At 50.5% G+C, this 17,068-nt stretch overlaps 4 protein-coding genes across 6 annotated transcripts; 1 reads left to right on the top strand and 3 right to left on the bottom strand.

Annotated features, from left to right (window-relative positions):
- Window positions 1-5,067: 5,067 nt before the first annotated feature.
- On the bottom strand, window positions 5,068-5,843 carry LOC118507598 (probable trafficking protein particle complex subunit 2). Its single transcript, XM_036046268.1, has 2 exons — window positions 5,562-5,843; window positions 5,068-5,489 (listed from the first exon to the last, which is right to left on the bottom strand). Exons 1-2 carry the CDS (start codon window positions 5,649-5,651, stop codon window positions 5,157-5,159), a joined length of 423 nt encoding a protein of 140 aa, XP_035902161.1. The 5' UTR covers window positions 5,652-5,843; the 3' UTR covers window positions 5,068-5,156.
- A 177-nt stretch (window positions 5,844-6,020) lies between these two features.
- On the bottom strand, window positions 6,021-13,276 carry LOC118507577 (girdin). The gene is made up of 8 exons (XM_036046230.1): window positions 12,777-13,276; window positions 10,815-11,827; window positions 10,450-10,747; window positions 8,606-10,375; window positions 8,270-8,508; window positions 8,117-8,192; window positions 7,763-8,046; window positions 6,021-7,696 (listed from the first exon to the last, which is right to left on the bottom strand). Exons 1-8 carry the CDS (start codon window positions 12,825-12,827, stop codon window positions 7,201-7,203), a joined length of 4,227 nt encoding a protein of 1,408 aa, XP_035902123.1. The 5' UTR covers window positions 12,828-13,276; the 3' UTR covers window positions 6,021-7,200.
- A 47-nt stretch (window positions 13,277-13,323) lies between these two features.
- On the top strand, window positions 13,324-14,019 carry LOC118507599 (small integral membrane protein 8). 3 transcript variants are annotated; one of them, XM_036046269.1, is made up of 3 exons: window positions 13,324-13,446; window positions 13,594-13,762; window positions 13,836-14,019. In XM_036046269.1, the coding sequence occupies exons 2-3, from the start codon at window positions 13,661-13,663 to the stop codon at window positions 13,989-13,991; spliced, it is 258 nt and encodes an 85-aa protein (XP_035902162.1). In that variant the 5' UTR covers window positions 13,324-13,446; window positions 13,594-13,660; the 3' UTR covers window positions 13,992-14,019. The 3 variants fall into 3 exon arrangements, with proteins under 3 accessions (XP_035902162.1, XP_035902164.1, XP_035902163.1); XM_036046271.1 differs by having other exon boundaries at window positions 13,345-13,445; window positions 13,577-13,762; XM_036046270.1 differs by lacking the exon at window positions 13,324-13,446 and having other exon boundaries at window positions 13,462-13,762.
- LOC118507580 (eukaryotic translation initiation factor 2A) lies at window positions 14,017-16,777 on the bottom strand. Its single transcript, XM_036046236.1, has 2 exons — window positions 16,656-16,777; window positions 14,017-16,267 (listed from the first exon to the last, which is right to left on the bottom strand). The coding sequence occupies exons 1-2, from the start codon at window positions 16,684-16,686 to the stop codon at window positions 14,349-14,351; spliced, it is 1,950 nt and encodes a 649-aa protein (XP_035902129.1). The 5' UTR covers window positions 16,687-16,777; the 3' UTR covers window positions 14,017-14,348.
- Between the last annotated feature and the right edge of the window lie 291 nt (window positions 16,778-17,068).

Genomic DNA, 17,068 nt, shown 5'->3' with positions numbered 1-17,068 from the left:
TTAGCCATTTGCAGCGTTGATCTTGAAGAGCCCCCATCTCAAGTGCTCATCGAACTAATTAGGCGCATCATGCTGTATGCAGCCAATTCGAACCAATCTCTTAATTACGGGGGCGGTTTTTGATGGGGCGACTTGTTGTTTTTTTGGATGTAAAATTAATCCACAATTGTGTATTATCAATCCAACAATAAATAATATATTATCCTTACGCTTCAACTGACACTTCACGCGTGCACGGTCCGGCGATGCCGGCGAACCGATCCGGCCAACCACCAACAGGTGAACAACAACAAGTGACGGACAGAAAAAGGTGCGAAAATTCGTACCCACGTTCGGGCTCGTACTGGGCTATCGATTTCATGCACAGCTAAGCGTGTAAACCGGTATGTCCACCCACCCGTCCCCAACACAACACCACGCGCCAGACGAATGATAATTAATCAATAGCCATTCTCCCCGGCAGCTCACTCCAGGGCTTGGCGTAATGGCCAGTTCAAACAGAACTGCAGCCACCTGCCAGTGTCCTGGCGGGAGTTGGAACCTTCATGCAGCTCCGTAACGATTGCACATGCGAACCGAACCGGAACCGGAAAAAAGGACAGGCCCACAGGCAAGGTGTAAAAAAGGTTCGCCAGTCGGAACCTTTGGGATATTAGTTAATGAAGTGCTGAGTGATATTTTCTTCTTCACGCACGGCGGTCACGGCTGGCCAACGTTGAATGTGGCGTGGTGCTTTGAAAATCGAACCTATTGCGTCGTCCCTTTTTCTGATTGGGGAGCTAGGGTGGTGGTGGTTCCGGTCGTTTGAACGTTCGAGGCGAGATCAAAGCAAAGTACGCACGCAACACGTGGACCATAAAACCCTTCACCCGTCCGGGGCGATTCTTTGGTCCGAAGGGTGTGAGACCAATCTGCCCGGGCTGGGAATATGTGGGGAGGAGGGTGGAAAGGGGAGCGTGGGTTATAAAAATTGCAAATGCAAGAGCCGCCATGTTGCGACCGGGGAGTGCCGGGAGTGGTTCAAGTGCGAGCAGGCCATAAAAGAATGTTTTGTATCGCAAAGGAATCTCTGCTCTGTTGGCAGATGGACGGCAATGGACAACACGGTTAGTACCTTGAGTAGCTACGCTTGAAGCAGTATCTGCTCGAAATGGTTCTTTGAGTGTGTATTGTTTAATAAACTCTTTTATTTGACTAGAATTGTTTTACTTTAATAATCAATCTGGCCACTTAAAGAATTTTCTTCAGGACTAATGCTTGTTTCAAATTGGCTATTAATTGTCGTCCATCGGTTTTCGATTAATAAGTGGAAAATGGCTTGACTGGCCCTCCATAGCCACGGTTCGTTCTACGACTACAAGATAATGTTGCATTTCTCCTTTTCTTCTACAACCTCAGGAGTTCTAGGCCTAAGACCTGTTTCCGGCTTTAAATTGCCTTAAACGATGTTGCTTCTGTTCTTTCCATCTGACAGGATGCCTTCGTGTACCTTCGTGGAATTGTCGTAACCAAGAATGTTTAGTGGAGATGCAAGACTTAAGAAGGACACAGTGACAGGAAGCATGAGTCCTGGAATCTTTAGGGCCCAGCACACTACAAGACTCATTACACGACAAGCTCCTTTTCCTTTTGACGATGAGGTACCTTCCTTGGGAATTCTTGGACGGTGAGGCCTCTAACAAACACTGATTTACGCAGGGGTGATGTACAGATAGGTGACTGCACCTTCACAGTCGTCCAAAACTTCACCTATCTGGAGTGAAAAGACAGCCCACCGACAACAACATTGATGTTGAGTTACGCTCAAGGGCTGGTTGGCTGCCAACCGGTCATACTACAGCCTGAGGAAGCTTCTCCACAAAGCTGGGACTGTACAGAACATTTATAGTCCCAGTACTCACATACGCCTCTGAGACATGGACTTTGTCCAAAACTGACGAAACCCTCTTAGCCGCGTTCGAGAGGAAGATGCTCAGAAGGATTGCTCTACGACCTGTACGATGATCTCACCATCGTGCAGCGCATTAGACTCGCCAGACTCCGGTGGACTGGTTACGTCGTGAGAATGACACCGGACGACCCAGCCCGTAAAGTCCTTTTAGGCCGTCCGCACGGACGGAGGAGGCGTGGTAGACCCAAATTGAGATGGAGTGATGGCGTTGATGTGCCCGCGTGCGCGGTATCGAGGACTGTTGCAGCAGGCCAAGACCGCAAAGCGGTTGTAGCGGCTGATCAGTAAGTAACTAAGGTCTCGCACGACTCCTTGATCTATTGATCAAGCTTGATTGGATTGGATGTTGAAACCATTTCGTGGATGAGACTTCTTTGAAGGCGTGATTCTTCTTCTTCTCTTTGAGAGGATATATGACGGTTCATTGTGGTAGTCCAGCTTCCTGGGCCCTTCCACACTACTCTGCAATCGTGGAACATAATCCTCTTTGGATATTTGATAACGAGATAGATGTCTTGTTGATAAAAATATCTCTTGTAAGACAAGTATCCTTGAAAGAGGCGTTCGGTCGTTGTGAGTTGAGCCACGAAGTCTCTTCGACTATGAGTTCTCTAGATACACGCAGCTTAGACTACGGGACCCTGTTTGTCTGTGTAGTTTCTTAGTAAGACGTATTTCTTGGCCGACGAATCCCTTGGTCGACGAGTCAGACATAATCAGTCTGACTAGCGGGGAGTCTGATAATTGGGGCGGTCCGGTTGTCGGCGCCGATCTTCACACGGCAGGACCGTGTTTCAAATCCCATCCAGACCGTCTCCAGACTGACACGTAAAAACCACAACGACCCACCCGTTGGAACCTTTGTAAAGGAATGCTAAAGGTCTTAGTAACGTAAGAATCCCTGTAGTTGGTTTATTTTTCCATGGAGCTATCCTTAGAATTGTTGGGCAGAGTAATTTGCACAAATAGCAAGGATGAGTTCACCAGAACAACAGAAAAATAGTTTTATTAAGCTAGACCGATTAGCGCACGCTTTAGACAGTTGACTCGAAAGGAACCAGTCAAAGTGTATCCGCGTGATGGGAAGTTGTTAGTCTGTCAGAAAAGACAGTTGCTATTGTCAGCCCTTGCAATGGTGAAAATAGCATGGCACATCTGTTGCTATCACAACAAGAATCCCTGTTTGTTCTTCGCCATTGAAAAGTAGACACTATTTTAAATATATCCAGTTGAACAGTTCTATGGCGTCATCTATTGGACAGTAGTTAGGCTACAAAAACGGCAGCATTCGAATGAAGGAGTTTAGGAAGGATCAGTATACCTACCTACGCTTGCTTAAAGTTTGATACAGTTTCCCAATCTTTTTCCTTACCATCTCATGCATAAGATAATGCTGCTCCTCTTACGGTCGTTAATTATTATCCAAAACGCCATCCACCACCACAGCATTCGAATACCGCAAATTATTCAATCGCAGCATTACATGGTTTACCCTCTCTGCCATCTATTTCTAGCAAAAACCCACTTTGAATATCCCATTTCGCCCCCCCGCCATTTAAAATGCATCGATGCAAGAGGCGCATCGAATACTTTGCCCGTTGCATTTTACACGCTTTCCACTCGGATGGTCAACAGTGTGTATCGCACCGTGAAGCGTGTGATCAATCAGTTGAATAAGCATTCCCGGGCGGATACATCGAACGCATCCTTACGCGGCTCCCAGGTATCCCCGTCTTTCCCTTTTTCCGCCGACGGTGAAGAAAGGTGCAAACCGAGTTATGGCAACCCGTTATTACTCAATATAAAAGGGTTTCTCTTGCTGCTTCTGGGACACAGACCAGGGGACTGAAAAAAAAAAAACGCGTGAAAACTCGCTACACGGTCCACGTACATTGGGGTTGATTGATGAAGGTGGCCAGGTGGGTTTGGGGGGGGAGGGGGGAACGCAATAAACAGGACGACAAGGCTCCACAGGTTGCCGTTGAGGTGCGCACTGCTGCGTATTTATGCACTTGAAAGGCCGCCCTCGAGTGATCACCATGGCGGAGGAACTCTCTCCCCCTCTCTCTCTCTCCGTCACTCTGTGGACGCAATTTTTCCGGTAATAAACGATCCACTCCCACCTGGTTTCCCTGTGCAATGACGAGCGTGGGCATTAGTACGAGCTGCCACCAACAGACACGACCGGGCCTGATGTCCTTTGCGCCATTTTTTGTTCTTCTTTCTCTGCAGCTCGATGCAACAACGTGCTTCAAGCTAGTGCCGGGAACAGCTCGGTGGGTAGATTCCTATTGGGAAAAAAGCCGCAATATACCGCTCGAGCAGCACCAGATCCCAAAGAGAGGGAACTGTTTCATCATAATAAAACGGGGCCTTTCCCATCCCCCACCTCGGGGCGTTCCGTAACCTCGCGGCCTTCTATCCATCGTCATAATCGTTTGATGATTTTAATCGTAGCATAATGAAAATTTATCAAAGCGTTAACACAGCGCAGAGTTACCTGTTGCCGGCTGACGGAATTACATACACCATGTTTCCCCCGAAGCCTCCTTGGCTTGGCCCCGGGCGATATATTGGAATCGTCAGGGTAGAGATTTTTTTTCTTCGCTCCGAACCGTAACCGGATAAACCAAATTAGTCCTGGTTGGATGGGCAAGACCAAAAGGGACAGACACACACAAACAGCCCCATGCACGCGTCGTCCTAAGCTTCGTGACCGCATGCATCACCTGTTCTCGGGTTCGAATGGGGTTTATTTTTATCGTTCTCATCCCTTTGCTGGCGGGAAAAAAAAACGCTACGACCATTTATCGAGCATCATCATACCATGATGGTATCGATGGGAAAGGACACTTTTTATCGTTTCGTTTCCGCTAGGAGTGTGATACGAGCAACCATGCAAACACTCTTCCGGACACGGACGGAAGGAACATCGATGCGTACGCTTTCTCTCACCCGTAATGGGTAGTTTCCGGTGCACTAATTGCTGTAATAATGTGGTGTTTTTTATAAGTAAATTTGTTATCTCTACTTTAAATAATTAATAACGGTTGAGATTGCAGTTCCCCAAAGTATTTCGAATGTCAACTTACAAAACTCGCAGATGAATGAGCAACTCAAGTTAAATTAGATTCTTTATAAGCTATTAATAACAATGTCGAATGTATCCGAAATTCACCCCATTACCCTGCCGATAGCAGCAGCCCTACGTGCCGAGGAACTTTTTGCCGTACAGCTGGGCCTTCTTCTCGAACGCCAGCGATTTGATCGGTGTGTTTGGCGTGTAGAACGGATTCATCAGATACTTTATGTACGTTTCGTACATCTCGTTGAAGAAGTTCTTGATGCCATCGTCGTTCCGGTTGTCGTGCACCATCACGAACCGCAGATGGCTCGCCGTCACGAACCCGGACACGAACCATTGGTTAAATTTGTCGATCGACTTCAAGTACGTGTTGTTTGTCTTCCATTTGTGCTCGTCGATCAGATCGAGCGCCGCGTGCGCAATGAACTGGTTCAGATGCCGATGATCCTCCTTCTGTGTGCGATAAGAAGTTGGGAGGAAGTTTTACACACTTGCTGGGTGGCAGGCCCTTATAGACGGACTTACCTTGGCTTCCTTGTTTACGGTGACGAATTCCGTCTCGAATATGGGATTGTCGTTGTGTCCCACAATCGCAAAATAGTAGCTACTGCTCATTTTCACAACGATTCCTTATCCAGAAAGTGGGTATCTTCCCCCACGGCCACGGGTAGCTTTTTTCGCGAGGGCGATCCGCTTTTGTTTATTTACATTTGTGGCAAGCGGTGAGCAAATCGCTTCGAGTACAGTGACGCGTGTGTCTTTTCGGAGAAGAAACATACATGAACGCGTCTTTTGGCTGTGTTCGTTTGACTGCGCATGGTTACACGTTTGCTGCAGTGAGAGACACGAACGGGCAATTATAAACGCGCGGCTGACAGGCATCAGGGGTGCTTCTACTATCGTATGGATATTATTTATTTCAAACTTTTAGTAGCTTGTCCACGCGCAACCTTTTTTTGCAAATAAAATACAAACAGTTCATCGTACAAGTATCTTTAATTTACTCTTTTATTTCATTTAAAATCCTCTCACTCTACATCCTTCTCGATGCTTGATCATTAGTACCTAGAAAAAGGATTAAATACAAATGCTAATAACGGCAATGGTGAATCTTCTCCGCTGTTCATATGTCTGTCTCACAAAACTATGATACATTGCTACCTCCGAACGCATTCACATTTCGTACGTCCTCACAATGCGAAAGGAAGCATGCTCTATCCTAGTGGTATAATTTTGATTTGTTTCGCCTGTCCCGTTCTTGAACCGTATCGGTGTATGAACCGGTCTGTGTACCCAACACTCCACTGCGGTGGACGGGATTTCTGCACACAAAACCAAGCTTGTAAAGGAAGCAAACAGCATAAAAGCGCGGTTAAGTGTTATCACAAGACAAAACGAAAATATGTTAGTGGTATTCGTTGTTGGTTGGTTGGTGGTGGTTTGCGCTACCTTCCTTTTTCATCGAGCCCAATGATAAGGCCGGTGGGCAGCAATGATGATGGGTAGTAGCGCGATGAAAACCAAAAAAAAATACTTACATCTAAATTAATACATTAGTCGAAAAACAAGAGAGAGAGAGAATTGAAACATGTAAAGCAGTCACAGTAAACGGTAATAGTAATGTTTATAAAATAATTTTAAAAAAAGGTTGGAGATACTTTTTGGAGAGATTCGTTTACGTTTCGTTGTATGGATGGGGGGGGGGGTGGTAGATAACGTTAAGCACTCGGGACAGAAGCTAACCGGTAGCTGCCGCACATCTGGAGCAACAACCATTCGTTGCGCCGGTACTACTAGTCTTATTTAAACTAACCTTTGTTCTTTACACGCCCGTTTCGCGCTGCTATGCCAATAATTTGTATGTATGTGGTATTGTATGTTAAAGCACTTGTTAACTGGGTAAATATGCTACGAACGGAATGAACGAACGAACGTTCGGGCCGCTTAGCGTTAAGGAAGTACATCCGCCTTGCTGGGTGGGGGGGGGGGGGGGGTGGACATCGAGAGCTCGAGAGTCCGCTTTCTTCCTTTTCATCGTCAGCAAAATGCGCCGTCAGTCATTCACGCTCTCCCTCTCTACTACAATACTGCTCGTGTGTGTTTCGCTTGCAATGCGTCGTTTTCCAAATAAATGCTTACACCGGGGAAGATGCATACGGCCTGCCTACACACACCCATACTCGTACCATATCGCACTGTCCCTGTTCTTCGGTTCCGCCTTCTTCTTGTTGCTACTGTTCCCGTTCGAGTCCTTTTTGTTGCTGTCCTCCATGCCACAGAGTGCCGTCGAACCGGCATTTGGTGCGCCGGACGGGTTGCCGCTAACCTCCATCTGCTGTGCGCTGCCCGGCAACAGATTCGCCGTTGTCTCCGTCTTGAGCGTGGTCGTTGTGGTGGAAATTCTGTTCAACAGCACGAACGTGGGTTCGTGGGTCGATGCATTCGTCTGGCTAGCGGTGGTTGAACCGCTGCTGTTCTGATCGGTACGGGGCGGTGGAGGAGGTGGCGGTGTGGAGATGGATGGAGGAGGAGACGGATTTACGGCCACACCACCGCCGGTCGGTGTGCTCGAGCCGGAGTTGACGATCTTATCGTCCAGGTACACCGTACGGCGAGTACCAGCCGTGCCAAGGTTCAGCGCATCGGTGGCCGTATCGAACCTAGAAAGAGCATCGCATTCAAGTTCACGCATCACGTGGTCATCCTTTTTTTTCCCGTTCACTTACCCCTGGAAGCTGTTTCGATGGGCAGGATTCACTTCATCCCTCCGCGAAGCCTGAAGACTGCTGCGAATCCCTCCGCGCAGCAGGGTCGCATTCAGCGCTTCATTGTTGGGCTTTCTCTGGAGACTTTGGCGCAGCTGTGAGCCACGCTGCAGCAGGTTCGTATCGGACGCGACCGAGTTGGGCTCCTCGATACTGTTGTCCGACTCGTTGCCACCCGATTCGGAGCCCATGGAAAGACACTGGCTTTGGGTGAGCCGTTGCTCTTCCACCCAGGAGCGGCGGTTCTGAATTGGAAAGGCATTCAAACATCAGGACAGAAGCTCGCTGAGGAAAAGAAGCATCCACATTACTTACCCTATTTGGGACACGATTCATCAGCTCCGATCCAGCGCGACGCATTTTCTTCACCAGATTTAAACCAAACGGTTTCCTGCAAATGGGCATATAGATTTTTGGTCAGCTTTATGTGAAGAGCTGTGAAGAAACCGAATGCTCACAAATCCTTACTTTTTCGGTGAGCAACTGTCCAGCTTGCGGTAGTGTTCCATGATTTTTTCCTCCAGCTTCTCCTTCTGGCGGTTCAAGTTGTTCAGCTTATCGGTGAAGTTCTTCTCCTCGTCATGGTAGTGCTGCTTGTCCTCCAGCGAGTGGGCCAACAGCTCCTGGTACTGGGCGAGAATCTGGGACACGTGGTCCATCAGCGTACGCCGATCGATGTCCAGGCTGGCGTTCATGTTAAGCAACATCTGTGTAAGCAAGCAAAAACCACATTTTGCATTTCAATTTTCCCACCCAAAACCACAACCACCCAATCAGTTCCGGCGCCGCTTTCTCCACCCTTACCTCGCATCTTTGGTTTATTTTGGTGTACTCAATCTCCAGATTGCTGATTTGCTCCTTTTTGTTCGTCAGCTCCCCGGACAGCTCGGTGTTGCGCAGCTTCAGCCGGCTGTTCTCCGTCCGGAACGCTCGGTACTGATCGTGACAGTTCTTGTAGTCCTGCTTCAACCGCTCGCTCGTCGTAAACAGACACCGGAAGTCATCCTTCAGCTTCGAATGTTCGGCCCGCAGATTGTTCAGGTTGGTCAGACCATCCTTCATCGAGTGCTGCTCCGTCTGCAGCTCCTCGATCTTGCGCTCGAGCGCTACCGTCCGCTCGCGGAGATCGCGATTCTCCGTCTTCAGATCACGGATCGTGTTTTTCAGCAGCTCCTTCTCTCCGTTCAGCGTGTCGTAGTCGCTGCTGAGCTGCTCGTGCAGACACTGCAGCGTGACGTAGTCGTGCTGCAACGATTCGTACTGCTGGCGCTTGGCTTCCACCTGCTTCACGAGCATGTCCTTCTCCACGGCCAGCTGCGAGTTGGCCAGCTGCAGCGCTACGTGCTGCGTGTTGAGCGACGCAATCTGCGACCCGAGCGTGGCCACCTTTACCTTCTGGCGCGCATTTTCCTCCTGCAACGATTCTTGTGCCGCAAGCAGGGAAGCATGCTCTTGCCTGAGTTGATCCAGCTTTTGCTCCAGCTCGGATGCGTTCGTGGCGCTGAGTTCGGTTGGTGCTGTTTCATCGCAGTTGGAAAACTCGATGTTCTTCTCCACCGTGTAGATCTCCTGCCGGTGGCAAAGTACACAAATGTCCGCCGACTTGGTGCCACCGGACAACGCCCCACCCTGATCCTTTCCCACCACGTTCAGCACGATCTCGCGGACCGTTTTGAACGATTCCGGATTCTTGCACAGCTTCTCGACAAACACCTCCACGTTCATGTCGTTCCGCTCGAGCTCGGTATCGTTCAGACCGAGCCGTTCGAGGTTTTGCTTCACCTTCTTCGTTGCCATCGTGCCATCGTACAGATCCTTCTGCAGCGTGGCGATCGTGTCGGAGTGCATTTTCTGCTGGGAAAGCAGCTCCTGATTTTCCTTCTCCAGCTCCTGCAGCTTCGCCTGCACGCCCGAATCTTCCTGCACCTGTTTCGCCAGCTGTTCGATCTCCTTCTCCTTCGCTTCCAGCTGGCCGCCGACCGTGTCGAGATCATGCTCGCACTTCTCCAACACCTCCTTGTACTTGACGAGCTCCTTGTTGAGATTCACGTTTTCCCGCTCGACGGACGCGCACTTGCCGCGCAAATCGTACACCTCCTTGCGCACATCCTCGAGCTCCTTCAGGCGTTCGTTGAGCTGCACGCTTTCCTTGCTCTTCGTGTCGATCGAACGCTCCAGATCGATCGTGCGGCGCTGAATGCTTTCGAACAGATTCTGCACCCGCTGCTTATCCTTCGTGAGCGATTCGATTTGCTTTTCCAGATCGATCTGCCGTATGCGATCCAGCTCACGGTCGTGCGTCTGCCGGTCGATCATTTGCTGCTTCGAGTCGATCGCGTCTTGCAGCTTCTTGTTCTCCTCGAGTGCGTTCTTAAACACGTTCTCTAGCTCACTGTTTTGCTGTACCAGTCGGTTACAGTTTTCCTGCGTCTGGTCGAGTCGCAGCGAGAGCTTTTTCTTGTCCTTCTCCAGCTCGAGAATCTTGTTGGAGTTTTCGTGGAAGGAAGATTCTTTCAGGCTGTCCAATGCGGCCAGCAATCGCCGATTTTCCAGCTCCAGCTTGAGGGCACGAGTCTAGCAAACGGGGTAAGCACAAAGAGAATGCATTAAAGCCGTCGAACCGTCGCTAAAGAAATCGGATCACTTACTTGGGCATTCGTGGTTAGCTGCTCCGAGAGGCTGTTATCGTTCGATGGTAGATCGTCCGTGTCCGTATCGGATTGGGCCTGATTCGCGACGTTCGCATCCGGTCCGGCCATAAGATTCTTCGTCGCCAGCTGCAGCTGCACATTTTCCTCGAGCAGTTCCTGCAGCTTGCTCTTGTCCACATCTCGCTCCAGTGTCATGTCGTTCATCAACTGCTTGAACTTGATTATTTCCGCCTCGAGTGTCATCACCTGATCGCTACGCTTGCGGGACCGTGCCAGCTGTTCCTCGAGCATCTCTCTGGAGGGTGAAAAGTTTGATTAAAAAGCTTCCCTATACTTTTTCGCTTCATTGCACCGGCACTTACTTTGTTTCCAACAGCATCCGGTTATCTTCTCGCAGCTCCTCTACGCGCGTCTTGTAAAACTCCGCGTCGGACAGCTTTTCGCGCAACTTTTGTACTTCAATCTCGAGCCGATCGGCCCGCTCGGAACGTTCCCGGAGCACGTCTACCTCGTCCCGGTAGGCGGCCGCTCGGCGTGACTCCGAGTACCAGTCCTGGCTTTCGGTGCGCAGCTTTTCGTACTGATTGCACTTGTGGTCCAGCTCTTCCTTTACCTCCATCAGAAGTTCCGATTTTTCCTCCAACTCTTGGCGCAACTTTCGAAGCTTCGATTTATAGTCGGCCAACTCCACCGCGAGATGGTTGTTCTCCGATGTGGTGGACGGTGTGTTGGCCGTACTTGTCGAGGCGGACGACGCATTGTGGAGGCTCGATTTGGAGCTGGAACTGTTCACGAGCGCCTGCTGCTCACTGTCCGTAATGAACGAGGACATCCACTTCCCGTGGTACTGGTCGCGTTCCTTCGCCAACCGGACGATGTGTTTGCACATCAGCTCCGGGGACAGCTGATCGAGCGATTCCTGCGTCAGGACGAGCGTTTGGCTGTCCGTCACCTGCTTGATTACCTCCACGATTGCGTGCTGCGTGTTCACGTCGAGCTCCTTAATGCGGGCGATAAAGATTTCCTTGTTCGGACACTGGACGGCCGCACCGAGCAGCAGGGTAATGAGTAGCTTCATCTGTTCCAGTCCGGCCCGCGATTCGGGCGAATGGCCCAGCACGGAGCAGTCCGGTAGGGCCAGAATCGTTTGGCAAAGCTCTTCATCGTACAGGTTGCGTAGGTTCTTGACGATCGCGTCGAAGTTGCGTGTTCGGGCGGCGGCCAGCGAGGTCAGCACTTCCGCGGTGCCGCGTATCTTTGCCGGATGATGCTGCGGTTCGGGGTCGATCTGTAGGTACACACTGTGCAGTATCGTGCCGTCGAGCAGTGACACGTATCCGGCGATTATTTCATGCCGCGGTAAGCACGACTCAATCTACGGTGAAACCGAAGAAAAAAACGACCGAAAAATTGAGAAAACAGTGATAACAGTCAGGTTTTTTGGAAGATTTAATTCGGTGTTTGCGTTGCGAAATGGCATTCGAATTTTTAATTTTCTTCGCGCAATCCGACCCCGAAAGCGCGACAAACCACAAAATACGTCTTTAGCTTGTGTATTTGTGTGCGTGTTTGTGTGTGTATCCTCCCCCACTTCTTTACCTTTCCATTTCGGCACAAGTGCATTTGTTAGGAAAAGGGTCAAACACCATCGAACGAACCGAGGCCGTTCACCACAAAACGAAACCATGCTGCTTATGTTGTTGGTTCAGTGTGAAGTGCTTTTGAACAGCAAGACATTACCCAGCTGCTGCGTCCGTTTTGCAGCGCCTGCCTTGCTGGAGATTCGAATGCTGTGTGTTTTTTTTTTTGCTCCTCCCTTTCCTGCTTATTTACCATTCGGTCGAGAATGGGGCTCTATTTTTAATGCCGTAAAGACCGTGAAGAAAGGAAAAAAAATAAACCCACGCAAGGGAGAAAGAATTGCGAAAAAAGAAACAAACGCGACTCGTCCAAAGCGGTGGAGATTCATGCGGGCAGGCATGGGAATATTGGCACATTCGGTGCAATTAATTGCGTTCGAGACGATGGATTAGCGAACCTGGAAGTATCGCGCGTTCACTAAACGCCCCAAAACAATATGCAAAACGAGGGAGTTTAATTTGTCTCACGTATTGTGGAGCGCATTCCCGTGTGAGAGAAGCCGAGAGAAGGAAAAAAATATGGGAAAAACTGGCCTGACATGCCAGATCCGGGTATGATGGGAAGGGGTCGGTCGGTTGGTTAGTTGGTTGGTTGGTTGGCTGCAAAGTAGGCGAGCGTGGAGTTTTTTTTTTTCTTCGCTTCTCCCGTCTTCTTCTCTCCGGCCCTAGCTGCTCTTTACTTACCCACGAAACGAGCGCCCCATTCACAAATTCTTCAATCTCACTGGACGACATTTTTCTTCACCACCAAAGAAATACGACGCTCGCACACGGAATATACACTACTCGAGTTGTGGATCAAACGTATCGAACGGAAAAATCACACACGCACGGAACAAAAAACACACTCATTAAACAACAACAACAACGACGACGGCGAGGGCCACACCAAATCTTTCTCTCCCTTCGACGCTACATTTAGCAACTCCCTTCGTCGATCGATCTCGCTGCGAAGGTAACTTTGATGACCATATTTCCGGGCTGATTGCGCGATTCTCGGATGCACTGCACACAGCACTCACGGATCACAGGTACGCAGCATTTTGCCCGTGCACTGACGATGCGTTTGTTTTTCCACTGCACTTTTTCGGAGGTGTTGTTGGATCCGCTTTTCGATTCCGCAAGCAGCAGCAGTAGTGAAGCTTTTCGTGTCTGCGCGTTTCTGCCTCTCCGCGCACCTTTCGCTTTCTGGCACGAGCAAAACCTGTTCCACAAGGTGCGACCAACTGTCAAATGGGGGCTTGTGTTGTGACAGCGAACTGTCAACCTGGAATCGCGATGTGCGCGAGTGTGTGTGTGTGTGTGAGTGCGTTTGTTTGTGAAAAGTGCGGAAAATCAAAATAATAGCGAACAGGTGAGTTACAGCGAACGGAAAAGTGGATTCTCAGTGGATGGGAAATTTCGTTTCAATCGTGTCGCTTTATCTAGTAGCATAATTACTCAATACACATTAAATTAAGCTACATTTTTTGCTTGTTTTTATCGGCCACGCAAATCAAAGCGTGGAGCACAGTGGAGTTTGCTGAGTGGTGCGATTGAATAATCATCATACGGTTCCGCAGGGCAGGATGAGCGAAAAGCCAAAGGAAGCTGCACCCGGCGACGGAATCCGCTCCATGCGTTCGACAAACGTTTTCCGGGCCATTAATTTCGAACTGTACGCTAAACCTGTACGTATGAAGCTCGGAAAGTAGCGTGAGATGCAGCATTAACAGCCCTTCTCCAACCCGTTTTTTCCTGCAGAATGTCGTTGTGATGGGAATCGGTGTCGTGTGTCTCGGGATCACGTTCGGTTACATTGCCTACATGCGATCCAAGTACGAAGGTTTAGGATACTACACGGCGGTGCAGGAAGACGGCAAGGAAGTGTTCGTGAAGCGGAAATCAAAGTGGGAATAAAGCAACACCAAAACACTGCCAAGGATTAGTTGCGCTTCCGTTTTCTTGTAAAGTTAGCTTTATTTCACCCATAAGACTTCCACTGCCTCCGAACCGTGTGCTTGGATGTTGAAGGAAGGAAAAGTATTATCAAAAATATTTGCTGCACGTTTCGATGTCGATGCTGCGGCTGCGACGGCGGCGGCGGACATTTTCTTCTTCCGGGAGCTGTCGTCGTCATTAGGTACCATGTGGCTGGGGTTTGGCTGCTGCTGGCCGGTGGAAAAAACTGTACACGAAACAGGCTTCGTAAAGCCGCACCATCCATCCCGTCCCGTCGAGGAAGGCGAGGTGGCTTCAAAAGTGTGCGTCTCCGGCTCAGGCTACCTTCAGCTCTTCCAGCTCCTTCCGCAGCTGGCTTTCGGAATTCATTTTTACAATCTGCGTCTGCACGAGCGTCTCACCGCGCTCGTGCTTCTCCTTCAGCAACTTGATGTCCTTCAGCTTCTTATGGATTGCTTTAATTTTTTTGTCCTTGTTCGGATCACCCGTCGGCGATGCTTTCGGTGGTCCGTTTGCAACGTCATTCGTCGATGGGCCACTTGGCTTGGTGGTGGCCGCGCCATTCCCATTGGCCAGCTCACCGGTGCCGGCGTTGTTAGCGTTTTTCTTTGCCGCCTGCTTTTTGGGTACGGCGGGTGGTGGCGCGGTGGCAGTTTCTCCACCCGTTTCACCCTCACTAGCAGGGACAGCAGCAGCCGCACCACCACCAGCAGTCGCAGCCGCCGCCGCCGCAGCAGCCGCAGCTTTGTTGGCAGCTTTTTTGTTCTTCCTGCTGGTTTTAATCTGCACCGAGGAACGGTACCCGACAGGAAGTCCCGGGATCGGTGGTCTCAAGTCGATGGTTTCGCCACTGGCCGTCACGGTGACATTGCCCCGTGCGCCGGGCGGAATGTATTTCTGCTTGCTGGCTACCGGCGTGGCGGATACGATGCCTTCAATCTTCTCATCCGAGATGGCCGGTACCTTGTACGTGCCCGGTGGGTACTTTTGCCAGATGACTTCCAGCAGCTCCCCGGACCAATCGTACTCGCCGAGCAGGGCGCCCGAATAGTGCCACACCTTGAACCCGTTCGACATGCGCAGACGAGGAGCCGTCGTGGCCGTTAGGAACGTATCGCCAGCCGGATGCCACTCGAGCAGCGTCGTATCTGGCGCCTTAAAGCTGGCCAGCTTCTTGCGTCGCGCCAAATCCCACGTCTCGATGTAGCCCGGCAAATTTCCGAAACCACCGAAAAGGACCAGATTGCCGAAATCGTTGTAGAAGATCGAGTTCCTGTTGCCCGGCTCAAAGTCGTACACGATGTCACACTTCAGGTTGAAAAGTGTAGCCCGGGCAGGCATGAAACCGTACACCACGCAAAACTCCGTCGACTTGGGGCTCCAGGCCACATCGTGGATGGGTCCTTCCGCTTTCAACTGGATGCCGCACGAGTCCCCCTTGGGAGTCATGTAGTGTAGCGCCTGCTTGCCGTAGTAGGACACTCCCGACGTGTCGACATCGGTGCTGGTCATCAGTATCAACCCGGTGCCCTTCCGGTTCCACATCATGTCTACCTTGTCGGCCTGGAAGAAGCTTTTCGACGCGACAGGTTGGTTCAGCTCCAGGTTCGGGTACTTGAACAACCGGCACATCGACGGGGCACCCTTCGTGCCCGGCATGTAGACACCGATGTGCGGTGGTGAGGGTCCAGGCGCGACCGAGATGCCTCCGTTCCGGAGGCCTCCGAAACGCTTCACCACCTGCTTAAAGCCGGGCCCGGATGGGCCATGCTCGTAGAAGAGTGCCTCTCCGCCGACCAACAGAGCGGCAATGGTTTCGTCGCAGCTCCAGTGCATCTGCCAGTCCTGGTGACGCTTCTGGATGATGGAGAACACCTCCTCGCCCGTGTCCGCCCGGTAGATGAACAGATTCGGTCTCTCCTTCGGCAAATCCGTCGCCGCCGGGTTCTCGGTGTACGTTTCCCACGTCATTAGGTAGTTGCTGAGCGGGGAAAACCGCAGATAGCAGGCCTTCGGTCGGGGGAGGGACGCGAGCGTCTTCCAGCCGCCAGCAACCACCCGGCACAGCTGCACCGTCGAACCATTGGCCCAGGCCAGAAATCGTCCGTCGGGGCTATAAACAATAGCGCGGCAAGATTTACTCTGGTCGGGAGTAAACCTCGCGTCCGGAAGAAATGTGAGCTGTTGTTTCTGTTGCTCGGGCTTCCACACTTCAACTCCTTTCGCGGATCGCACTATCGTAGGGCGGGAGGGAGGGAGAGAGAGAAAGAGAGAGAGCCACGTTAGTGTGAAACTTTGTAGGTTATAACAAGGTCAGTTGGGCGGGAGGTCAAAACCCAACATTTCTGCAGCGAGGACACGATCGAGCGGAACATTCACGTTCTTCGCACCACGCTAGAAACGATCGTCTGTGACGTCATCGTGAATGTGAAGCACCCGCAGCTTTACTTCAAGTCTGCTGCTACTGTTGCTGGTAGCGTGTTTCCAAGTGAGGTGCTCCCGGCATAACAGTCGTGGTCCTACAAATCCGACAACAAGGGGGATTCCGGCATCGTCCTGGCCGTTAGAGCCTTGCAAAGACATTCCTGAGCATGGTGAAATCCATTCAAAAAGGTTACTTACACGCTAGTGTAGGAGTATTTCCGCTCGCCATTGTTCACGTAGCCCTTTGGTGACGATTTCGATTTTTCGACTGAAGTTTCTTCTTCTTGTTCTTGCTCGCATCAACTATGGGAATGACACCGTGCGATTTCGGGGGCTCGTTTGGACCGAATGATCCAAATGGTGAGCATACAAGATAGATGAGAGTCGAGATTTATTGTTTAATTTTTACAAATCAAGTGTTTAAAATTTTGTTGAAATATATTCAGAAGAAGTGGATGATATTTTTCCGTAAACAAGATTTGTTTTGCCAAACCGTCGTCTTAAATCGTCATCTCGATGACAGTTGGCACGTATGGGTATGTTTACTGCATGCAGTTGGATGCTCGGAACGGACCCAATTTGAACAGGGTGGATGAAGAACAATGAAACTA

This window comes from Anopheles stephensi, chromosome 2 (genome assembly GCF_013141755.1).
Source record: "Anopheles stephensi strain Indian chromosome 2, UCI_ANSTEP_V1.0, whole genome shotgun sequence".
Lineage (NCBI taxonomy): Eukaryota > Metazoa > Arthropoda > Insecta > Diptera > Culicidae > Anopheles > Anopheles stephensi.
The sequence above is the reverse complement of the archived record's forward strand: the minus strand, read 5'-3'. Positions and strand labels throughout refer to the sequence as shown.